The following is a 26,968-nucleotide window of genomic DNA, read 5'->3' on the forward strand; positions in this document are numbered from 1 at the left end:
AACAAAATTAGACCAGCTAGGGAGAGAAGCTGCCTTCTAAAGCAACAATGTAGGGAACTGAAATACAAACCAATCCTGGCAAGTAAGGTCTTAAGGTGTCTACAGTCAGGTAATGATTTCAAGCTGTGGCATTACAAGCTAAAGCCTGCACAGATGAAGTAAAGGTCCTAGAGGATAGATGGGGAAAGAGCAACCATGATTTCTGGAGCAAACCATTCAAGGCAGCACTGGCCCACTGAAAAGTGCCTGGTATGTGAATGGATGGGGTTGTGCTGTCAGACCTTCCATCCTTTTGCAGAGCTGAAGGCTGCTGCACTGAAACCCAAATCCATGTCTGGGGCTGCACGGGGCCTTTTGACTGTTTAAAGAATACTGCAATGCCAAGGTCATGTTGAGTGTGCAGGAACTTGCCAAAATGAGTAGTCATGCCTGGACTAATTCTCTAAATCCAGGATTTTCTATGGATTTTTTTTTTAACTGTGCTGATCACAACTGAGTCACAAAACTGCTGCATGGGCACCTCCTTGCCAACCCACAACCGCTGAGCTCACCTCCCACTCATGAGCACACGACACTGAGTCAATGGCAGCACCCACAAGCAAAGTGGAGAAAAATAATTTGTGAAGTTCTAGTTCTTTAAATTCAACAACTTGAAACAAGTGGTAGTGGAGGAAAAGATATTGGCTATATAAGCATCCAACTTTGGTAATGTAATTGCACTCACATTAGAAGTCTAATATTTCTGTAAAATAAAAAGAGAGACAAGCATCCCACAGTGGAGTGGAGGAGTCAAATTAAGAAAAACAAGTGGAGAAGGAGTTTTTGGGAATCTCTAATTGACAGCATGATTAATCCCAAAAAGGAAAAAAAAAAAATTAAATAATCTGAGTAATCAGCCCATCCCATTTTCTTAAAACTGATGCATATGACCTTAAGCCAATATAAAATATATTAACACATCTGTAGAAAATTAAAATATTTTTTCACCTCAAAACAAGCAAATAGTTTTATGTAATTTCTCTTACAGATTCTCATTTTCAACTCCAGATACACCTACAAAACCCTGAACTATCAGAAGATTGAGAAACATAAGTAAATTGGCATAGCATTTGCTTTCATTACAGATAACCCCAAATTTTGGAATTTTCAGTCATATTTTGTTGCTGTTTCAAATAACTTGTTTATCTAAGAGCTTCAAAAAAATGAAAAAGGTTATCTTTTTCTAGTATATTTTCATCTTCAACAGAACTAACTTTCTGTATATTCACCTGAAGTAATTCAATAAAATATCCCACAGAACTATTGCAAATAAAAAAAAAAAAAAAGCCCAAGGTCCTAGTAAGGTTTTGTAATAAATATCAATTTAGATTTTATAATCTCAAAAAATACTGATGACACTACCTTTTACTTTATTCCAAGTCTTTAAATACTTTTTAAACACACTTTACACAGTAGTTTCTTTTAAAAAAATTCTTCCTTAATAGGAAAATATCTTGCTACTTCTTCAGAAACTTGAACATGAGAGGGGGAAATAAGACTAGTCACAACTGTTCAGTTATGTTACAAACTGAATGACAGAATACATATATATAAACTAAATAAGAAAATTAATCCAAATTCAACAGTAACAGAGTACTTGGTACAAACCATCTGGGACACCTCAGCTCTAGAAAACATCTTTTATTCGGGATTTTGGCACATGTATGAATTCCCCTGGATGAATAAATACAACTGAATCAGTACTAAACACATCTATCCAGATACCTGCTGTAAACCCCCTTCCACAGTCAAATTTCTTGAACATTTTCAGAAAAGGCTAAAGCAGAGCTTCCCATTCTTATTAAATCCTTGGCATTTAACAGCAAACCTGCAGTTAAAACAATGACTGTACAGACACTGAAAAACTCCAAGTAAAAAAAAAACCAGTAAAACTCCACTAATTTCCATGTGGCTGTTGGGTATATCCACTTCTTAGAACTAGTCTGGTTGACTCTTTGACAAAGACACCTGCACCAACCAACAGCCATGACAATGGGGCAACATCTTCAGAATTCAGAAAAAGTGTATTATCTACTCCAAGCTACCAGAGACATCTGAAGAATTAAAAGGGCAGGAAATTAAAGCTCTCTATCACCAACATCAGTATGACAGGCTGGCACTCAAGAATGAGGTGAGCTAATGCAATATTGTCTCCCGCTTCATGGTCAGAGGTACTCTCAAACAAAACAGCTTGTCCCTAACTCTTTGTAAATTTGCTAAGCAGACTACGGATCCACAGGAGGCTCCCCCTAAGCTGATGGCTCCCTCCTATGTTGAGTGGAAAATAATCTTTGAGTTTAGGAGTGCAGGTAGGCAGCTGATCCAGCAACATTCAGCCCTTGTTGCCTTGCAGGAAGCCTCACTACACCTGGCTCCAAGATGGGCAGAAATACCAGCTGGGATATACACCTGCTTAAAGTTACATCTCTTTTTAATGCTAACATTTATCCCTATTAAATCTCTGTTGTAATAGACGTAACAGGAATTGGAAGACATTGAATTGTTGAATTGCAGAGTCAAAGGACAGCACCTCACTGCTGTAGTCAGGACCTTCATTCAGAGAAGAATCAGGTGGTGGAAATACTTCACACTATTTCTTACACCACATCTTGTGAGGGCAGGTGGGTAATATCAAGAAAAGGTAGTAAACTCACAGCTGGCATAGGAACGGCTGTCATCCTCACACATTTTGTGCAATTGTTGATATTCTTCTTGGGCTAGCTCAAAACGCTGCTGCTTTATTTGGTAAATCTCTTTCTTGGCATTGAGTGCCTCCTGGGCAACTACTAAATATTCCTTCAGCATGCGTTCTTGCTCCCTTCTCCATTGTTCCCTTGGATCCTCAATTTGTGTGAGTTCTAAGGAGAGAAAAGAATAATAATATGACACTTTGTGCCACCAAGTCCAAGTCACTTTTATTAATGTCCATTCTCAACCAGCACACCTGACACTACAGTGCCCAAAGTCACTCCAGCCAGTAAAGAAGAAGGAAGGATGCAGAGTGAAAGAACAGGAAAGGCTTTTCAAATATAAAAGGCATTTAAATGTTATTCTTTTCTTTACAAACCAGTGCAAACCCAAAGAAAACAGCAATTTGGCTCTAACCTTCCCTCACAGCCAACTTGAAAATTCCAAGAATTACCTAAAAACCCAGAACCACAAGGAAAAATTAAAGTTATCTCATAGCTTAACCCATAAGTCTATAAATAGCTGGAACTAACTTATGATACTGCATACAACTTCACAAGCATAACATCTTAAAAGGACAGAGGCTACCCCTGCATAGTTAAGAAGAATGAGGTAATTCAACAGAGAAGTCAGCATCTTAGTCTCAAATCCATAAAGCTTTTAAATCACTACTCCTTTTTTTTTTTTCTTAAGAAACAGCAGTCTGATGTTTTTCCTTGCCAGGGTTTAGACCAGATTTTATTTAAACACAAACCAAAAACAAGTTTCCACAAAAAAAAGTCTTTCCCATATCTATTGATTTTCAAGGTTATTACTGCAAAACGATCTCTTTGCAGTTGCAAAGCCATTTGAGGATGATGCACATTAAAATCCTAAAAAAAATTGGTTCATTTTGGCAGGGGGTTGTGAGTCAAATAATATGTTTTACATAACGACCTTGATGTAAAGCCTTGTGTTTAAATGGAATGTTAATTTCTGATGATTGAAGCTCTACCAGGAAGAAGCTGCTGCAGACACAATGTCAAAGTAGTGGCAAAACCTGCAGCAGAGTCAGGAGCTAAGCACCTAGCAATTTTTTCCAAAGTTAGTTTCTTACAAGAGATGAATGCCAGTTATGTTTTGCATTAATCCTGAGTACATAATTCAGTATATTGGTGCCAGTGATGAAATACAAAACTGTATTAAGCACAACAGATTAAGAGCTCTAATGGTGTCAAGGTCATGCTAGCAGCTCTACCATTTGAGAGCCATCTGAAAAGCATATAAACAAAAACAGAAGGCTCATCAAAGAGCAGTGCTTCCAACAGATTTGCAGATTAGGTTCCTAAATAACCTTTTCTCTTAACAGTTGGACCTTTCTCTCCCTGCAACTCCTAACATTTAAACAGTATAAAGATAGTGCCTACAGTTCTGCAATTTCTCCCCACTTCCCAGGGACCCCTTTGATTCCCTCCTAGCTCCAGTGTCCTGAAAATATCTCCTCTGGCAAGGACAGGATGTGCTTTGGCTTGTTGAGCTGCCATAAATCCTTCTCTACATGGAGGGCAAGCAGAAGAAAACAGAGTTCTGACTGCTGCCCACCCTTCACTGAGGGCATTTCAATTTCCGCTGCTACTTCATTTGTCCGTAAGTACCTCTGAAATTTGTGCAAATTCTAATATTCCTAAGATTGCTAAACCCCCATGGAAACAATGAGAAATCAGTAAATATTTATAAAACAGACAGGCTTACTAGGATGCACTTTTTGTCTTTGAATGGCAAATTATTAGTCCTAATCTCAAACAACAACCCAGACTAAAGTGTTACATTCTATCACACATTAAACTTCTGAGATCCTATACTTCAGGGCACTGCATCTCTCACAGAATTATTTCAGAAGCCTTCTGAAAAGCTAGCAGCATTCATCAGAGGTAGAAAACTTCTTTAGTGCATGGGAAGCTCTGTTTTTTTCTGGTTTATGAAACTTTGCCCTGGATTTCTAAACAAGTTTGCCACATAACAAGACTAAAGCTACATTGTATGATAAAATTAACTTCCTTCGTTTCTTTACAACCAATTTAAAAAACCCCACTATAGTAACTCAGGAACAGTCCCAGACAAATGCAGAGAATATATTATTCCCTCACTGGGGAATGCCCAACTGCTTAGAGGAGACTTCAAAGGCTCCCAAGACTCTGAGGAGGAGGGAAAGGAATTCTGTGGCTGGCAACCGCCAAGGTTTTTAAGCAATGGTTGGATAACAGCCAAGAGCAGCTTAGTAAGGGTGTCAACAAAGTACTGAATTTACAGAACAAGATGGAGATCAGGGTTGGAAGCATCATTGAGATTTATAGAAGATTCTTCTGTTCCTTGTTTTTTTTCCAGTTTAAATGGAAAACTATTGCCTAGAAATCTTTTTCTTGCTTCCCGGGTAAACAAACATAGCAAAAGACTTAGAAAAAAATCAGAAGTATTGCTGTTTTCTTTTGAAAGGTGCAAGGGCAAAAAGCTTGAGAGAGTGCACAAAACATGAGAGGTCCCTGGTAAGTGTAAGTGTAGAAAGACTCTCTTTGAATTATCCCTTGCATTTTCTCACAGTATTTCTTGACACTGAGGCACTGCTAACTGTTTTGTCAATTAACGCAGAACTTGAATGCTGCATAAAGCATTTAACCCAGTCAGCCACAAAAGACAATCCAAATGTTTTTTCCTGAAGCTGCCATTCCAAGTGGTTTAGACATACTCATTTCAGAAAAAAACATTTCTTCAGCTCCAAGACCATCTCCTCCACTTGTCTGACACCACCTCATGATGCACATGATTGTCTACTCATTAGTTCTTAATTCTACAAAGGAAATTTATGCAGTCTTGATTGACACCTTTGTTGTCCACAGTTTAAAAATTGGATCAAGTGTCCAACTAATTTCTGAATAATAATTATCCAGCTATACTATCAACTCTGTCTTTCCTCTTATTATAAATCTTGCTGGTATATGAAAGCACTGTATTAGCCTAAGGGTGACAAACCCATTTCACTGTGACGGTTGAATTACCATTAAGGATAATATCTGTGGGCTGCAAGTAATTAGCTATCATGAATGAGACAAATTTTGCAACCTTGTTAATTGTTGAATGATTCCTTTTACTCGGTTCAGCACTGTCTGCATGAAGCTTCTACCCCTCTGTTCGTACATTAACTTTATTTCATACCTAATATAATTAGCTTTACTTTTCCAGACCCATTAATATTCATCTTTTCTTTCTGTCTACTCACTGATCATTTGGGAACTCAGCTGCTCTTTGCAAAGATTCTCTTCTACAATTTTTGCTCACAATTGCACAGAAAAAAATGCAAGCCAGACCTGACATGCCTACAATGATTAATATCCCTTCTGTAAGTTCAAACTTGAAGTCTGTGGTAAAGCCGCTAATAACAAAATTCAAAAAGCAAAAGGAAGCTCTGTTTTTGCATGTGATGGTGATTGTTATTCCTATCACAGAGGCCTATTAGTAGCTTTTTTAAGGCATTGCAATAAGAATTCATGTTCGACTCATTTTTTGCAGGGACTCTAAACCTACCTGCAAATTAAAAAAAAAAATTTAAAGAGCTGGCAGTACCTTATTTTTGTTTTTTAAAATATATGCATTCATGCACATACTTTGGTGTAAGTGCGCTCCATTACTGCACTCCAATGTAATCCTCACTTCTCATTAAATTTCAGCATTAGTAAAGTTAGCATGACAGTACTCCTTAAACTAATACTTTTTTTAAGCACAGAGTTATTTTAAGAATTACCTAACAGTCTGTATTTATGGCCTTTGAATTTTCTTGTCTATCTATCCTCGTGATTAATGTATTAACAGCTGTTTAGAGTTTATCATTTAGTTAATGATCTTTCTAAATTTCACAACAAATAAGTACATGTATAGGTCAAACGATACCATGGGAATATTTATTATTCTGTTGTTTAGGTTTTTTAAGGCAAGTAATTGTGAAACCACAATACACAAGTAATTCCAATGATGGCTGGAAGCCCAAAATAATTATTACACTTTCATTTTTTAATTGACTAGATTTCAAGTAGATAGTATTGAGGTTGGTTTTTCAGATTATACTATTTACCATTGCTGTGATAGCCCATGTAACTACTTTCTTCTTTTCTTAGTCCCCACCAACTGCCAACTCCCACAATACTGAAAGCATTCACTCAATGGCGATAAGAAGCTTAATGATAGCACAACAGTAACAGCAGCAGCAGTACAAAGCTATAAAGATAAGACATTTTTTTAAAAGTAGAACTGGCAAATGTGCCACAGTGATGATACAAAGCTCAGTGACAGTCCAAAAGGGAAAGTGTTCAAAATTAGTTTCCAAAAGGCACATCTGTTGTCTTTTTGATAGCATTTTGTACTGTATTAAAACATAAAATATATATTGCTTAAGCAAGAATGAGATTACTGTATTTCACAGTGCTTCTGATTAAAAATCGGCACACTTCTCTCAGAATGTATTTTGGTTTTCAATCTATAAGAGTGAACTATGGATGACAGGAAAAATAGGAAATGTAAGAATATAACACAAAAATCTTTCTGACATATGACAAAAAGCAACAACAAAATTACTAATACTTCACAGTATGACCAAGCAAACCAAAATATTTTGATACAATACAGTTCAATCATAGGTTGTAAAATTTTTACAAATGGAATTCTTTACAATTATGTCCCCATATGAAAGATAAGGAAACAGGTTCAGCAAGAAATTATTTGCATACGTTTTCTCACTGTAGCACGAGGTGTATAAATGGTATAGGAAGCAAAGTTAGTGGCAAGAGTAAACACCAGCTTGCTAGCATTCCTCAAAACAATCACATATCTACTCACGATTTATGTGGTCCATATAATAAACTCCAATCTGTTGATCGTAAACAGTTTCCCATCCTAAAGGAAGCTCATCACCAACACAGTCAGCAAACGTCAGGGGCTTTGTAATCCTGTAAATATAAAAATAACACAAATAAATACAAAAAGGTGCAGAGTTTACAATGCAATGAATTGTACATCTTCAAAACATGTAATGAATGTTATTGCATGTTTTGAAGATACCTTCGCCAGTTGATCAGAAACTAGTTATGCGACTTAGGAATGTGCTGATAATTACAAACATACAGTTTCAAAATAAATTTTCATTTAAATATGCTGACAGATACTCCCCAAACAGGTAAGACAAGCTTCTCCCCTCTAGTTTCTATGTATAACAATTTAATTATAATGGCATGCAGTCCTGCCAGTTTTTCTCCCATACTGCAAAGAACACAAATGTGAAGCTGGAGTTCACCATTGCTGAAACTACTAGAAGCTTTATAACTTTTAACTTCTTTCAGGTGACAATGTTGCAAAATTGTTTGTCTTTAAAAAAATAACACAAAATTCAAGACAGCGCTTTAGAACAGACTTCCTCTTTTCAACTATACATTTTCAACTATTAATGATATTCTCTTGGTCCAGACATATCCAAATTACTTCCTCCCCCTCAAAAAAGAAAAGACGAACAAATGTCTCCGAAAAATTCTGAAGCAATCAGACAAGAAATAGTAATTAATAAGTAACTGCATTACTAACTAGAAGCTTAAAATATCACAGCCCTTGCTAGACAAAGTCTTAATAGATCAGTGGGCAATAGAAAACTGGCACAGCCAGGTCAGTGTTGACAGGGACATTGAAAGTTCTCAGTTCGATATTATACAGAAAGACTCTAAACCAACACTGCTCTAGAACAGCAAGGTATATAAAAAAATACGAAGAATAAATGATATAAATAAAAAATCCTTTATATAAATATAAATCCTTGATGCTAATCATATTTATTATCCAAATATTCATTTTAATCTTTACTTAACCCCTAGGGTAATGTTTTCCTCTAAAAACTGTCAAAAAATTCATTTACTGAAAAGCTACTAATAAAGTCATTTCAATTATACATGGGATATAGACACAACACCTTCCTCATATATCTGTTGAGGCACTTTTAATACCTACGACCATGACAACTTTGCATACATTAAATACATGCATTAATTTAGGGACTGACTTAAGCTCAACAGAATCTGTAGCATTATACTCTCTGTTGTACTTCCACTTTTATATTGCAATATCCAATTGAGGTTTTCCGACACCAGATTTGGACTATGCTTACAAATACACTGCTGAATGGAGAGACCATTAGGACTCATAATTGCCCTTCATCAGATAACCTGTATAACACAGTAACTTGTCTGAACTAAAGTACATCTGTCTTTGAACTTGGAAGTGCTTGCCCACCCCAAAATAAAACAAACCAGAACAATCCAGTGGTAAAGACTTAAAATGATGGAAATACTACTACAGCTACATTCTAGCTAGCCCAATGGTGCAGTAAGCACATCATTCAACCACCACAAACAACACAAAACTTCACACACAGCAAACAGAAAAACTGCATTTACCCACCTCCTGAAACTATTTTATAGTGATTGAGGTTACAGTATTCAAAATTAACTGTAGCAGAATAATTTAAAAAATACCCTTACTCATTTCAATGTTGTGTTTCAACAGCTCTGCACAACAGTAGGAAGACCAAGCTACTCAGGTCAAATAATAGCTTGATACTACTTGGTTGATTCTCCAACATGTATAAACAGTTTAGCAAGAAGATGTACATAAACTTGTGCACCACTATTTAAAGTAAAAATTTTCCATTACTGACAAATATGTAGTTTACATCATGTAATTATGTAAATCCAGAGATGCTCTATTCAAGAAAGAAAATGTTACTAGGAACTGACATAAGCACTCTCATTAATTCATCTAACAGTCAGGCAGACCAGATATTGCCAAAATACTCCTGATCTCCCTGGAATTCAGTCAAATATTAAACACACAAAGTGCAGCATTTTTTCTTAAACTCCCATGGTCTTGTTCTGAAGACATAATGTTTACAATTTCTCAAAGTAGTCTAGACATCAGCTCCTAAATTACTGCACTATAGACAAGATTTTCTTTGGAATGAGTTATGAGACTTGCTTGCCTGTTACACAAACATACCCTCACCCTTTATTCATAAATAAAACCTGCACATTATACTCTAACCTTTCACACTACAAAAACTTTAATTCAATGCTCTCTGTGATCCTGCCAGGACTCAGACTTGCAGGACAAGGACAATGTTCACTTTTTGGAAAAGGGAGACTGAAGAAAACCAATGCATCTGGTTTAACCAGTTTTCATTACAGAGTTATAAAAGCATGTGTGAACAGTTTAATTAATAGTTTTGAAGGAAAACTTGTAGGGAAAAAAACCCCAACACATAAAAAGCTGTCTTACCGATATTCAGACCATTATTAAGTTGATGTTGCTCATTTTAAACTATAATCAAAGTTGCTCCAAATTGGCTTCCCTTCAGACAAAGCACAATGTCATATTGACTGAATGCAGTCACATTTATACCTATGTAGCTGGACCTTCAGGCAAAGACACAAAACTAAGAATTGGAAGTTTCTGCCTTGTTTTGCACTGCTTTGACAAAGTGAACTGAAAAAATACCTTCCAGGTTTAGCCAGCACAACACTGAGGACAAGATTAATTTCTTGCCAGTTAAGGAAACTAGGGTTTTTCAGAATAATAAAGACAAAATGGAAGAGATGCAGATATCTACATTGGAGGTCAGCCACAAAGTACAGCAGTTGACTGCTGAAATTAAGTATCTTCTGGAAATACTGCTTTATCCTCCGGGTTTGTTTTTAATTAGCTTAAGTTCCATGAAATAGAAGAGATCTTTTCTACTTTTTTATAAAGAATTGTACAAGGTACATCTGTTAAAACATTTCAAAGTATTGAAATAAAGACAAAAAACTTTTCCAAGCGTTATGAAGACAAAGACACAACAAAAATGCTGCCATCTTTGATGAAACAAAAACCAGGGCTGTCCCAAACTGTGCTATTCACAGTAAAGAAAAACTAAGGCATTTATCTGATTGAGGTAGCAAACAATAACACACTCACCCATGATCACCTGTTTCCCCCAAAACAACTGGCAGACACTAACAAGAAGGTTCTGAACTTTCAGCTGAAGATGAAAATCCTCTGGGACCACTTTACAGCATTAAGTTTTTGCAGCCACCGGACCTACAGGCAAGGTACAAGTAACAATTCTCCATGGGGACAAATTCTGCACAGATCAAAAAAACCAACCTTAATGTCAGATTAACTGACTTTATCCTTTCCAAAAATGATGATGCTCTTCAGTCCTTAGGCACCCAATTCTTTTGTGACTCTGAAACCCTTCAGAAGCAAATACAGAGTCACATAAGAAAGCTTTCATAATCCAAATCCAGTATCAAATCAAGCCTAGAGAAAAATCTTTGAGCAATGTCATGCACCTCAGATCTGTCACTTCTGACTCTGCCCAAATTATATGTTTTCATCAAGAAATAAAAGCCAGGTATTTGCACTCAATCCAACAGACACATCTGAAAAGACAAGTTTTATTCACATTTTCTCTGCTTCAATTACCAAGCTTAACAGTTAGAATACAGAAATTAAACTGTAAAATAAAACCAAACAAGTGACCAAAATAAGTTTTTTCTCCTCCTTGCATACTTATTTTGAATCTTTATCCACTACAACACAAAGAAGGATTGTACAACACATTATTACAGCTTTCTGAATATGTGGCAGCAAAGCAAGTATTTCTTGAATGCATCAGTTCATGGGATTGGATGGGGAGAAGAAAAGGCATTAAAAGATAATGGCTAAATACCATTTTAGATAATTTACTTCAAAAGTGCTTTCAGCTTCAGATACATTGTTAACAGCATCTAATTTCGACCCCCTCTTCCCCTCCCCCCCTCCCAAAAAAAAACCTCACAGAAAACCTCAAACTTTAAATAATAAAGAAAAGCTTCTCAGTCCAAAGGAAAGACATACATCACATCTCAAAAGCACAGTTTCACAGATAGAGTAGGGCAACTTCATTGTCACAGACCTTCAAAACCAGAACCAGATCACTAAAAGCACAAGGCTTTGGAAAATTTTAGGTAAGATCCTCAGTCTTCCCATGGCCCTGATGCCACATTAGAGGACCCTGGCTGCTTGAAATCCCTAGGTCTAATTGAGTAAAACTTCCCCTGGGAGGAACTAAATAAAGACAAACACAGTCTGTTTTTCCAAGATCTTGAACAGGAAATCGAAAAGGTGTTCCAAAGTAGAAACTGTTGTAAACTAGCTGCCCTCCTTTAAACAATGCCTAAACACCTCAATTACATACAAGGTCACCTCACCTTTCAAAGTGAGCCTTGATTAAGAGGAAAGCACTAACCATGAGAGCTAATTATGAAAAAGAACCACCGAGTTCTGAACAAAAGTCTGTAGGAGACAGAGAGAAGGATGCAAGAATAGCAGCTATCAGTGCTAAATTAAAAACAGTGTTTTTAATTTTGTTTCTGATTTTGGTCAGGTCCAACGGCAGCAAAAAATATAACAAAATAACAAAATCTGATACACCTCCGCAAACAACTAGGAGAAAAAATTTCCTTAAACCTGATCTCAGTCTGAATTGTCATCTAATGGGATAGATGTTTCTGCTTGACAAATGCAGATACAGAAACTGTATTACTAATTTAGTAGGAAACTGCATTAATTCACATTAGAGATCTGAAGAACACCATGCAATTTAAAAATTAGTAATAAAATAACTAGAAAAGAATTAGCAATCTGATAAATCTAGCAATAGTTTCTCCAAAGAAAGTATTATGCCAAGTATATTACTGAAGTGTCACAAGGTAAGAAAGAGAAAAGGCAAAATGAGAAATCATGCACACACTTCAAAGCTTTCAGTCAATGGCTTTTTCTTTCCTCCTTTCAAATGTGAATTTAAGTTACAGATATTGCTATAAAGTTCAACTAACCCTCTTGTCTTGTACCATGGCTCTTATTCCCTCCAACTGCACAGAGAGAAAAAAAAATAAAAATCCCAAACAAACCAAACCAAGAAATTGAGAAGCAATGCTGTTTCACAGACGCTGGCAAGAGCTGCTTACACTGAGGGGGAGAATGGGAGGATTGCTATTATGTTGTTTTTAAAAGTTACACTGCAGTCCTGGAGGCACTTCTTCAACATCTTCCACCACCATAGCTCTGGCCTGGGCAGCAAGAGCATCTCTGTGACAGAGAGGGACACAGCTGTGCCGTGACTCCGAGCAGGCTGCCCTCCCCAGCAGACACTGCCTGAGCAGGGCAGGCACACGGCAGGCACACAGTGCCCAAAGTAGGGCAGGCACACGGCAGGGACACAACAGGCACACACTGCCTGAGCAGGGCAGGGACACGGCAGGGACACACTGCCTGAGTAGGGCAGGGACACGGCAGGGACACACTGCCCGGAGCAGGGCAGGCACACGGCAGGGACACGGCAGGGACACACTGCCTGAGCAGGGCAGGGACACGGCAGGGACACACTGCCTGAGCAGGGCAGGGACACGGCAGGGACACAGTGCCCGGAGCAGGGCAGGGACACGGCAGGGACACAGTGCCCGGAGCAGGGCAGGGACACGGCAGGGACACACTGCCTGAGTAGGGCAGGGACACGGCAGGGACACACTGGCCAAAGCAGGGCAGGCACACGGCAGGGACACACTGCCCAAAGCAGGGCAGGCACACGGCAGGGACACACTGGCCAAAGCAGGGCAGGCACACGGCAGGGACACACTGGCCAAAGCAGGGCAGGCACACGGCAGGGACACACTGCCTGAGCAGGGCAGGCACACGGCAGGGACACACTGCCCAAAGCAGGGCAGGCACACGGCAGGGACACACTGCCTGAGTAGGGCAGGCACACGGCAGGCACACGGCAGGGACACACTGGCCAAAGCAGGGCAGGCACACGGCAGGGACACACTGCCCAAAGCAGGGCAGGCACACGGCAGGGACACACTGCCCAAAGCAGGGCAGGCACACGGCAGGGACACACTGGCCAAAGCAGGGCAGGCACACGGCAGGGACACACTGCCTGAGTAGGGCAGGCACACGGCAGGCACACGGCAGGGACACACTGGCCAAAGCAGGGCAGGCACACGGCAGGGACACACTGCCTGAGCAGGGCAGGCACACGGCAGGGACACACTGGCCAAAGCAGGGCAGGCACACGGCAGGGACACACTGGCCAGCTGCGGAGGGAAGGAGCTTCCCCCGGCGGGCCGGACCAGGCGCCGGTCAGAGCCACGCAGCCTCAGCCGGGCCGCACACCCCAGGCGGGCACGGGCTGCTCGCAGCAAGTGCCACCATGAGCTCCAGATCCACTGTTACACCGCTCTGGAGTACACCGTGTTTTTCCTCCTCGTCTGTCCTCCATCCACTCAGCTCTCTGCAAGCAGCCAAGTCATAAAAATGAACTGGATTTTGAAATAAAGTTTGGCAAATTACATACCAACTGCTTAGTCAAAAGTACAACAAAGTTCACCCAACTGTAAGCATCTTTTCAAGATACAAGTTTCTTTTAACCTTTTTCTTAATCCAATTTATGTATCTTCATTTTACTACGTGATTTAACATCAGACTCTGAATAAAATACCTCACTAAACAGCTATTCAATTCGTCCTTAACATCTATTCAAATCTTCCTGAAAATAGATCCACAATACAGATGGCCAGACTGAAACTTACATAAATGAAATTCTGTGCTCAGGACAAAGAGTTAAAGAAGGTAACGTGTTCAGAGTCATTGCTGGGATACATTACTCTTGGAACAAAAAAAAGGTACCCTGCAGCAAGGAAATCACAGCACCAACTCTTCTAAAGGTCACTTGAAATTCAGTCTTTTTAAGACCACACTGTATTTTGCATCTGTTTATGTTGTTATTATTATTTCATTATTTTCTTTTTTTTCTCTACAGCAAATAAACTGACAATGGTGTTAATACTGTCCAATTACTGTATTTGCTTCAATTTACAAGCCAACACAGCACAAATCAATGTGCAAAACACAAGGCACAGGATGGCACTAGCTAGCCATTTGTACAGGAATAAATCAACATTTTGAAGTGCGAGGAAAATGTGTGATCACTATCAGACCATTTTTTAAATTTAAAATCTGAACAATGATATTTTGTGATACAAAATGTATGTAAAGTTACACAGCTGAGAGAGAACCTATACGATTTATTGACTTACAAGAAGTAATATCAGCTTACATTGTCTATAAGGACCTCTAAGAAATGTACCCAAGGACACCCTCTTACCTTTCACTATTCTAGAAAAAATAAATATTTACTAGCAAGCAACAATAGTCAAATAACACACTTTTGTTTTTACCCTTTCTCATAATCCCCAAAACCAAAACAGCTGAAAACCACTGGCTTAGTATGTTGAAACATAAAATGCTATGTCCAACTGCAGCTCTCGCATAACTTGTCTGGCTGCTCAGGAACTGCTGAAACAGTTCCACACAAGCAGCCAAGTCTTCCAGCAGCTATCCATTTCTTAACAGCAGCTATGATCCATATCCAAAATCAGAACACAAATATTATGGGAAATACTTGCTGAAAATATTTCATGTACACAATGAAAATGCCTTGCTCAAAAATCATAGCCAGGTTAAAAGTCAATGCTTTTAAGAAAACTATTTTTGTATCTGCAATTTATTGTGGTTTTTTTACAGAGAATAAACAGTAAAAAATGGGCAGAAGGGTTAAGTAGGTCTATCTATGAATGCTTTAAAACTTATTTAGTCTATGTACACATGGATAGCCTGAAGTGACCAGCAGCTGTACAAAACCACCAGCCAAATCCTAAGATTAGCAGTGGGGCAAAGACAATTGCTGGAGGGTCTGGATGAAGGAAAGCAGACTGGACAGCAGATAACTTGATATCTAGATCAGAAAATAGACAAAAGTATACATGGCAGCTGGGTATAAACTGTAAGAGGAAAACAGTAGGAATGTGTGGCAGATAGGACAGCTAAGGAGGGGAAATTAGGAAACTGCAGTTTCTAAATTCAAATCCCACCTTCATACTGAATCTGCTCTTTGCTAGAAAGAGTAACATGCAAAATATTTAAAACTTTTCTTTTGCCAGTGCTACTCAAAAATCTCTAAATATTTACAAGATCTTCTCAAGGACTTCCGTGTAAGACTCCAAAAAAAACCCCTAAAACCAAATGAATAAGAATCAAAAGCCTTAACTAAACAATAAAGAAAATTTAACAGAGAATTTCAAAATTCGAGAAGCAATCTGAATTCTTCCACTTGTGTAAGAAGCCTAACATGACATTACATGTGTCCAGACACAGCACAGCTTTGGAGCAAGCAAGTATGCAGTGCTCTAGTTTCACTGATTCTGAACCAACATTTATAACTTTTCTCCAAAATCTGTGCATAGTAGCATTTTCCAACTACATCTGATTGATAATCAAGGTCCCAGTTAGTAAAGGCCAGGCATGTAGTTATCCATTTATTTCTTCCATCCTGCAAATCACAACTCTGCAACCTTCTCTTGGAGACAAGCAAGTCATCCAGCTGTCAGATTTCTATGTCCTCAGAATATACTAAAACCCATTTCTATGTTCAGTTCTGGCTAACAAACTGCTTGACAGTTTGTTGGTAACCTTAGTTTTGCAAAGACTCCTCTGGTTTGAGAATATAAATTTCTAGCTAGCTTATTGACCACGATCCGGCCCATCAGTTAACTAAACCATTGTGGAGAGGCAGGGGGAGAGGCAATAAGTGCTTCACCCTCACACAGAGGAGTCTATCTATGTATATATGTATGTATGTATGTATGTATACGTACATGTGCTTGTGTGTAATGCCTATACACAGAAAATATTCAATTCCAACTGCCAGTCACAACTTCTGCATGCAACCATCAGATGAGGAGGAAACACCTGCACTTTCCTAATGGAAGTCACCCGAGCAAAGGTGAAAAAGTACATCTGGCAAGATCTTACCAGCAAGTTCTTAGTAATAAGCATTTTGCACATAAACAAGAATCATGGGAGGAGTTCAAAGCCGGAAGAAAATGTAGCAGACAGGAAAATGGTCCCCAGCAGAAAAATGGGACATAAAACTCCAAATTCAAGTCCATGAAGCTCCATGTGTTAGAACAAAAAGAGGCAGCAAAACAAAGCTTTACATCTCAGTAAAAAGTAAAATGGTCTTACATGCTGCAAGACACTATCATGCAGTCGAATACTTCCTGAGGACTCTTGCATGATCACTCGAAGTTTACATCAAAACAGATTAGAACATCCTCACTACTACATTGGCTCCTTCACTACCAGTTTATTAAAATGTTTTGGCTATCACTAGTACTGCTTACTACTCACTAGTAGTGCAGTAGAGAAGTGTAAAGTTCTTCAAAACTGTCTGCCCATCTATCACATTCTCTTGCTAACCTCAGGTGTCCTATATCCAGAAAGATTACACCAGCATTAACTATCTTGTTACCTTTAAGGCTGACTTGCTAGACTAAACTTTTCTTCAAAATTTTGAAGTCTATGTGATTCTCCCAAACATTATAGCAAAGATTTTTCCACAACTTTCTAACAGCCAATGGTAACTCAAGTTTCTGTACATTTATAATGGCTATGTCTTCACTGCTGAAGGTGCTCCCCTCCCTTAAATTTATTATTCTTCTTTACCAATTATCTGGACTGGAAATAACTAAATATATCTGTGTGTGCATATATGTATATGTGCACACATACACACACATACAAGTGATGTGTCCACATAATGTATTGATTTAATGTTCTAAACACCATTCAAGTGTTAAATGACTGAAGCTTAACTTATTAACTTAGATATTCTTCAATAAAGAAAGCACTGTGATACATTTTTGTGAACTCTTTAAACCACTTTAGACAAGTCTTAGCAACACAGAAAATCTTACATTAACTGGTAGCCTTTGGGTTGACTAGAAGGTAAGTAGTTGAAGATGCATAAAGGTTAACTTTAGAATCTTGAAGTACATATGCAATTAGAACCCAATGGATGCAGGACTGGAAGGGATACAATCAAGCTCATAGACAATACAAAACCAGGAGGAGCTGCTGACTCCCTCAAAGACAGGGAGGCCCTGCAGAGACCTTGACAAATTAGGAGAGATGAGCAATCACCAATTGTATGAAGTTCAACAAAGGAAAGTGCCAGATTCTGCACCTGGGACGGGGCAACCCTGGATGTATGGACAGGCTGGGGAAGGAGGGGCTGGAGAGCAGCACTGCAGAAAGGGACCTGGGGCTCCTGCTCAGTGGCAACTTGAATATAAGACAGCAGTGCCCTGGCAGCCAGGAGAGCCAACCCTGTCCTGGGGGCATCAGGCACAGCATGGCCAGCTGGGCAAGGGAGGGGATTGTCCTGCTCTGCTCTGCACTGGGGCAACCTCACCTCAAGTGCTGGGGCAGTTTTGGGTGCTGCAATGTAAGAAAGATACTAGCAAGCATCTAAAAGAGGGCAACAAAGATGGTGAAGGGCCTTGAGGAGAAGCTGTATGAGAAGCAGCTGAGGGCACTTGATCTGTTCAGTCTGGAGAAGAAGAGACTGAGGGGAGGCCTCACTGCAGTCTACAGCTTCATCATAAGGGGAAGAGGATAGGCAGGCACTGATCTCTCCCTTGTGGTAACCAGTGACAGAACCCAAGGGAATGGCCTGAAGTTTTGCCAGGGGAGGTTTAGGTTGGATATTAGGAAAAGGTTCTTTCCTCAGAGGATGGCTGGGCACTGTAACAGGCTCCCCGGGGAAGTGGTCACAGCCTGAAGCCTGACACAGTTCAAGAAGCATTTGGACAATGCTCTTGGGCACATGGTGTGACTCTGGGAGATAGTTCTGTGCAAGGCTGAGAGCTGGGCTCTATAATCCTTGTAATCCTCCATAAACTCAGCATATTCCATGACTCTGTGAAAATCTCTCTCATACACTAAGGTCCAACATTCTGAAAACATGCCAACAAACATCAGCTAAAGGGATTTTTTATTTCTGTAGTCTGAAAGAAACAATGTTTTAGAAAAGGCTATAGCTAATGTTCCCCTACAGGTAAACTGAAGTTTAATGACAATAGAAACACACATCCATGTGCCTATATGCACAAACAAGCCTAGCACTACTCTCAGTGAAAATTTAGTTAATTTGATGCTTTAAAATATTTTAAGCCCCAACCCTCAAAAAACTTACTATACTTGGAGTATATTCAATTAAGTTTTTCTGAAATTATTTTCATGAAACTATTTGCACCAACAAGTATTATTCAATTATATTAATAAAAAAGAAAACGTACGTTGAAAGTTAGCAGAAACCTTTTCTACAGAAATTGACAAACAATGGGAGGAAAAAGTAAAAGCAACTGGCCAGAGTAAAAAAAAAAAAAAAAAAAAAAGAACAGTTGGAAAAATACATATTCAAGAGACTGTTCTTTTCAAGTCTTGGAACAAAGTGATGTGTAGATAAGTGCCAAAAGAATATGCATACCATGACTTCACATACATCCTATTCAAAACAAATTGTGAGGTAAAACAGTAAACAAAGGCCTCACACCCAGAAAAGTCTACAATGCCAGCTAATATTAGAAATTCAACACAAGAGTTTCTCATTTAATCTTTCAAACCAGTTTTTCTCCTCCTTATCTTCCAACACACTTGAAAATGTGTTATACTCATCCTATATTTTTCCTAAAAGTACCACATATGGCATTTCTCAAACATGTTCAATTATCACATTCCTGGAAATTTTATGGACTCTTTTGTACCATTTCTATGTTATGTCTTCTAACATGCTACTGAGCTGTCACGCACTGACTTCGCCTGTAAAGCAGAGAAATTTTGCCTTGTAAAAGCTACAGCTGTGGCTCCAAGCCCCTCTCAGTGGAGTCTGTGCCCATGGGCATGGAGGGAACCCTGCAACCAGAGAGGACATTACACTGCACTGCAGCAGCCCCCTGCCCAAGCAGTGCAGATCTGCAAGGAAGGCTTTTCAGACTGCTCCTCTTCTTAAGTTCTGAACTACATTAATAAAGCAATACTTTATGTGAGGGTGAAAGAGTGCAATTACTGTGACATGCACACTGCATCCATGGGCACTGTTTCAATCCCTTGCCTGAACAGTTACTAAGCCTGATGTAGCACCAAGCAACTGAAGTGGAAATATGTTGACAGGATCTTTGATGCTTTTGGGTTTCAGAGTCCATTTCTTGCAAGCACTGATCTACAGCAGTCACCTCATTATTTAAGGTTTTTCCACTCTTCCAGGAGGAACAGACCCTTAGTCAAGCATGAATGGATGAAGGTTTCAGCTGCCTAGAAGCGGTGATTAGTGACTATTGTATATGTTAGCATCCTCAATCTACCCATTTATTTCAAAACTCCATATTTTTGGTGGAATTACAAAAACAGTTAATGATTATCTATAAGATATTAGAAGCGGTCTAAAAATAAACCCATTAAAGAGAACTGTGCTTAAAATGTGTTTTATTTTCCAAACATAATCAGGAGACCTAACAGAAGAAAATATAAAGGTTTTATATTTTGGTATAAAACCTTTGCTGCTTTTATACCAATGGAGCAACAACCCCCCTGCAAAGTAAAATAATTTCTTTAAGCCAAGTAAGTGCCTAGGGTAAAAAGCAATGGTTCTCCAACAATTTGCAGCCTTGCTACATTTCCTCCTCCACAGCTCACTCTTTGCCTTTAAAATTACAGATACAGCTGTCAAGTTATTTACACTTTGTAACACGTTACTTTATATAATTCCTAAACTTTTGATTCTCAACAGTCCAAATCTACCAGCCACAAACAGAGATTCATGTTATCTACATATATATAATGTTAACATAGATGTTGTGGAGAAGATTCTCTAAGACATGCATTTAAATTCTTAGAAGTGCTTCTACACTCCAAGTCAGCACCCTTGTCAGACAGTAATTTTCAAGCTTTTAGGAAAACTTAGCCCAGCACCTGTTCTCCCAATAAGCAATTATCCTACTATTATTATCATTCCCCAAATACACCTTCTTTCTACAGTGTTCCTTGATGCTGACCTTGCAAATTTATGCAGTATATTCCCCAATCAAAATTAGTGATTTAGTAATATATCCCAAAGTCAGTTTTACATATTTATGTTCATCTGAACATAAGGTTCTGAACATTTTTAAGAGGTTGAATTTACAAATTTTGATGCTATTACTTCTATGGTTGCCAGCAGTTGTACAATGTATTATACCTGAGCTTCCAGTTAAACTAATAGAGTAGCTCCCAATAAGTAATACAAGGAATTACTCATAACTTCATGCTTTTACATATATACAAGAATAAAAAATACTTTGTGAAAAAATCCAGAGAAATCCAGTGAAATAATATACTTCTAATGAATTATAATAATGCAGCATGAAAAAAAAACTTAGAAGAATCTGCTCAAACCCAATGTAAAAAAACACTTTGAACTCTCAGAATTTTTTTTTAATATATAAAAATAAATCAAACCATAAAACAGCACAAGCAGTACTGAGAGTTATTTTACAGTATAAAATTTCACATATACCAGAAAATGGGAAAGTAAAAACCAGTAAACTGGAGAAAAAGCACAATTATAGAACACTGGCCATGCCATCAAACCTACAGTGATTCTAATTTGAACATAAGTGAACATCAACAAATACCTCTTCATTAAAACAGCAGTGGAAATCTGATTAAATTTACAGTAAGATATTGAAGAGACTTCAACAGTAGATGGCCTCCTCTTCTTCCGCCCCATCTCCCATGACGGAGAAGGTTAAAAATAGAGGCTTCCGTTTCCTTAGATTATTTCACTTTAAACTTTTCTAGAGCACTGAAATAGCTACTTTGCCAGCTTCCTACATTTGTGTTAGAAAAGCAGTGTTAAAAACACACATTTACAGCAACTCAGGAAACTGGCTTCTGTGGCTTGCATTATTATTATCATTTGTAAATGACAAGCCTCTCTAGAAGTGGGAGGTATCTCTTCCAAAGTCTCCTTTTGGATGTTGCTCACCCAAAGGTCCCTTGCACCACATAGTAACATATTTTTGGAATAAGCTGTACTGGCATATTTTTCTATATTTATGCATTCCTTTGCAGTTAGTAAATGCAGATATTTTCAGTGCACAGTGCTCAGTTCCCCATATCCAAAAGCAGCTCCACTACTAGGAAGCAAAGCTTAAGAGCAGTAGAAAGACAGCTTCAGCTCCCTCCCTCCCTGCCCCGAGCCTTTGAGGAACTCAGCCACAGGAAGCCCCCAACTTCCACCACGGCAGTACAGAGTGGCCCCAGCTGTCCAGGTCATTATTTCAAGGTCAGAAAGTCACTGTCATCACCCAATTCAACTCCTGCATCCTACAAGCCACAAAACTTCAGCTGGTAATCCTTGCACCTAGCCCAACTTCATGGGTGACCTAGAACATACCTTCCATAGTGACAAGAGAACTGTTTGTAAATATTGAAAAAATTTACATTGCAGAATAAACATCTGAATTCTTTATCTGGAAGCACTGAGTATCAACAGCCAAAAAGTAGCAGGAATCTAAATTCTGCTGCAATATGATGTCGTATCATCTGCACATTACTATAAAGCAGTGCCACCCATTCATTAGGAAGTCTGGTATGCTTCATTAGGCATTCCCTCATTAGGCAATTTTTTAATTGCTTTTTATTCTGCTAGAGTAGAGTTGCCTTGGCTGAAGTTCTCCCTTCTGAGGGTGTGCCTCCTTCTCATCTCTTGTAAGAGTCAATTAAAACAGCTCTGCCAGTTGAAACAATGAAGCACAGGAAAAATGCTGTCCCGTCCCTCCCCACCCCCCTGCTTCTATTCTTATATCAATCTCCCAGATAATCTCAGCACTGCTAACCCTGGGACCTGAATTCTGTAGGTATCCTTCTATTCCCAAGGAAAAAACATTCAAGTCTGGTGAAGGTACAAGGGAGTTGAAGAGGGGAATATTGTTGCACATGTTCATCATAACTCTGAAGCATGGAAGCTCAGGTCTTTGCAGATTTAATCTCCACTGAACACATTCCAGCTTCTCAGGATCTCTCTTGGCCACACAGCCATTTAACTTGGATGTTTCAGGACATCCAAGAGGATTGCTCCTCTTTTTTTGCAAGGAGCAGCTCCAGAAAAACAATTCCACTACAACCCTGCTCCTTCCAGGGAGAGACTAGGAAGTCAGTTTCTCCTTCCAGTCTCAATACAAACTGTTAGCACCTGAATATCACGGAGCAAAAAAAGGAAACAGACACAAAGGGACACAAAAGAATGAGGAACATGGGAACCAGGTGCTGGAAGAAGAGGCAGAGCCAATCAGAAAGCAATGAATGCTCCAAGGAGGCACAGAGGGAGAAGCAGGATATGCAAGGAGAAAGATTAACAGCAGAGCTCACAGAAGGGACTGACCAGCAGCAGCGTGAACAGGCCACAGCCTATCTGGCTGGATGGGGAAACAAACATCTACATCCCTCTACATCCCTCTGAGCAGCTCTGAGACTGCTCATGGCTCTGTTCTCTTCTGTGCTCTCCAGTTATATACCATAAATCCCACCTGCAGTTTTGTATGAAAGCTCAGTTAACAGCTTGGTACCACTGAACTGGAAAGATCCCTGCTGCCTTCCAGTGTGTTCCCCTCTGCTGCCCTAACCTGCACAATCCCATAGCACAGCTATTTCTAACACTCATCTAACCAGACAGTAAACTAAGAGTAGGTATGCTTCACCTCACCAGAACTTCAAAAAAACTAATGGAGAAAGGGGAAAGTAGCAGTTTGTTGGGGGGGGGGGGGGGGGGGGGCAGAGAGGCAATGTAAAAAATGCATGAGGTGAGCAAGATCTACTATTCATAACAAACTACTAGCCTAACTTGCACTAAGCATCAGTCAGGTTGAGGGGCGGGGGAAGAAAGAAGAACCAAAAAGCTCACCCAGATAAAAATCAGAACAGCCACATAAAGACAGTTTCACAACAATGACTGTGCAGACATGAATTCTGGCATTTTACAATGCTTGGTCTATGCTTGGCTATGCAATTTTAACAAATATGAAAAAACACACAGATGCATCACAAAAACTTCTCAGGAAGAAAACACTGAGGCACCAGGATCCATATGTTAAAGAGCCTTCTAAAGTTTGGAAGAAAAACACAGTCTATTTTAATAGTTTCTGAGAAGCTCAAGTATACAGCAAATGAAAAACTAAAACCCCAAAAGCACCTCTGAATATGCACTGCTAGATAGTGGTACTGTAGCTCCCTGGAAGAGTAATCCCCAATATGAATACTTCCTTCAGTGCTCATGAAAGGTTAAGACCTAACAACATAAGATAATGATACAGATAACATGTTTGGGAATCAACTAATTAATCCATCTACCCGTTAACATTGTTAAAAAATACCAAATAAACCAAAACACAAGAGCTGCGCAGGAAATAACTAGATATTCATGAAGGAAATTAACTACTAAAATACATTAAATGATTGACTGACCAAGCAATCATTAAAAAAAAGTGTGCAAGTGAAACAAGCTACTGTGTTTTGAGTCATATCCTCAACTATATATTCACTAAACACTATTTTTCCATAGTAACTGCAATTTAAATCTCTTCCCAGCTTCTCTTCTTTTACTCATATAAGATCAAGTCTATCTTTAATACAGAAAACACTTGCTCACATGCAACCACAGAAAAGCCACAAAGACATCAAAAATGCAGATTAAATGAGCAGCAGGAAAAACTGAATTGTAAAGAAAAGCATCTGCATTTCCATGAGGTTTGTCTGGTACTAAGTAACAAGCAGGTTGGACAGATGCATTCAGAAGAGAAATGAGGTTTATGTCTGACATATTAGAATTCTAAGTTCTACCAGAAGGGACATATGTTTCCTTTACTTAAAATACAGAAAATTATTTTCTCACAGAAATTATGCAAAATCTTGTCAGAGTAACTGCTCCCTGCATTTCAAGCCTTCTGTGTTACTAGCAGAGGAAGCATATAAAGTTTCAGTTTCTTTAACTCCAATGCACTTATTTTCTTCAAATCTATTCATATGCAAGAGTTAACCATCAATGAGGGCCCCCCAGTCTCTGAAGTGAGGATGGTAGGCAGGACTGTCTCCTAGACTTAGGAGCTCATCAGCAAAATTTTAGATAGGTAACAACCTTTTCCTGACAATGCTAGCTATTTCCAGTCACTAAAAGATCTACTGACTCAATCTCTGAGTAGCCTGAAAGAGAAAAAAATTCCACAGTTTTCAGAAGTGTTCTAAGCCTGCTTGCTTAGCTGGGCTGATGAGCAATGCTTCAGGAGATCCAGTAAAAGGAGAGCATGAGGCAAACTGAACCACAACTGGTATTCCAGATGTGTGCTGAAAATTTTGTTACTCAAGTGTTTAACAGTGCAGGACTTCAAAACTTACCCCAGCTTCCCAAATGCTATTAGGAAACCTGAGTGAACTGAAAGGGAAACTATGGCGCATGGGAAGGCAGCGCACAAGCCTGACAGGGAAATCCCAGAAAAACATGGAAATGACTCCTACATTCCCCTCTCCACACAATTTCATGTTCTGTCATTTTCTAAAAACCTTTCACCATTATCTATTAAGCAAGAAGAAAGCCTCTCCAAGACAGCTGTGGAAAAAGAAACAGGAGCAGTCCCTCTTTCCTCCCCCATCCTGTAGCTTATGCCACTACTGAACAAATAATTTGAAGAGATTTTCTCACCATTTCCCAGACTGCTGCTGCCAGGAAAGCCTCTCTTCTGCCATCACCCTTCATCTAGCTTCCCTCTGCAGGCCTTACTTCCCCAAGAGCAAACTCAGATGCTTACATACATAGCCACTCTCTGCTCTTCCCAGAGCATGAAATACACAGGATTTCTTATTCACAGGATTTGGTTTTCTGAATTCATACTGCCACAGCACAACAAGGAAGTACTAACAACAGAAGCTGTAAGATGAGCAAACATCCATCCCTTCCCTACTCTTCATCATAGCTGAAAGACCTAAATTCTTAATGTCCTCAAGTTAACTTCTCTGACAAGGAAGTTAGAATATAATGAAAATATGGCCAGTTAAATAAACTATTATCATATTGCATTAAATCTATTCCTTCCCCATGCAACTGACAAGGTGTTTCTAACAACCATTCTGCAGCAAGTCTTCTCAGCCTATCCAGTCATCTTTATTTAGTTTTCACAACAGCCTTCTGAGGCAAGGAACATCACTGCACAGTCTTAAAGTTAAACCCTGTTGCTGTGCTGCATGTTAGTGAAAGCCTGAATTTTACAGAAGTGACTGATCTAGGCCCCCTCCTACCCTCTGGCCATATATTGAGCAATGCATCTTACTCACAATGACTTAATGCTTCTAATTTCTTCAAAAATTAGTTTTATGGAGACAATTTTCCCTAACTCCTTTCAACAAAGAAGCATAAACAAGTACACCAATTTAAGACACCCGTCAAGTCTCAAGTGGAATGCTGATTTGGGCAAGAATACCAATCCCACCCACTCCCACAAACCAAAGCCCAAACCCTCTAAAGAGAGCACCATGCAAGGCAGCATATCAACTACCTAAGACATCCCTGGACCACACTGCTTTCAGAGGTGGCACTAAAGTGATGCTGAGGGCAGACACCCACTCACAAACACACATTTCCACTGATTGAGTACTCTGCATTTCTCAAAATTCCAGCAAACACGTAAAAGGGACGCTTTTCTTCTTAGTAGAAAATGAGTGCTGACAGAAGCAGAGGACAGGATAACATTATTGTTGCCATAATACAAATTCAGGATAACATACAATTTATTGACAACTGAGCCAAAACAATTTCATAATGTAACAACTTATGCAATCCAAGAACAGCATAAAAGTAAACAAAAAAAAGTTTATGGACTCTAATTGGTATTAAAAAGGAAAACTAATTACAAAAATGCCATTTTAAATAGTAGCTTGTTCTAACACATGGTTTAATTTAATAGGTATTAAATGTATTGTAAGAATGGACAAGTTCTTCTGGCAATTTTTAGCATCCATCAAAATCAAGGTTGAGAAGAAAAAAAGAAATCATTGTCTTCAAAGATCCACCATAAAAATAAAATTAATTTCTTGCTTCTCTCAAAAGTAACCATGAAAATGAACTTGCCTTGCCCTCAGTAGCAGTTCATCCTCATGTATTTTGTACAATTAAGCCCAGCACATTGTTCTGTTGTTTTGAACCTACATTGCTTTGATCTTCAATTTCCAA

At 39.0% G+C, this 26,968-nt stretch overlaps 1 protein-coding gene across 3 annotated transcripts in view; it reads right to left on the reverse strand.

The window, feature by feature from the left end:
• WWC3 (WWC family member 3) overlaps positions 1 to 26,968 on the reverse strand; it is a 99,905-nt gene that overhangs the window by 54,263 nt on the left and 18,674 nt on the right. For all 3 annotated transcript variants that reach the window (XM_071430557.1, XM_071430559.1, XM_071430558.1), the window contains exons 2-3: positions 7,591 to 7,700; positions 2,694 to 2,897 (exon numbers count right to left, since the gene is read on the reverse strand). In XM_071430557.1, coding sequence (XP_071286658.1) covers positions 2,694 to 2,897; positions 7,591 to 7,700 — 314 coding nt within the window. The remainder of the gene's footprint in view (positions 1 to 2,693; positions 2,898 to 7,590; positions 7,701 to 26,968) is intronic.

The sequence above is a fragment of the Agelaius tricolor genome, unplaced genomic scaffold (genome assembly GCF_023055355.1).
Source record: "Agelaius tricolor isolate 1412-34295 unplaced genomic scaffold, bAgeTri1.0.p SCAF_7, whole genome shotgun sequence".
Lineage (NCBI taxonomy): Eukaryota > Metazoa > Chordata > Aves > Passeriformes > Icteridae > Agelaius > Agelaius tricolor.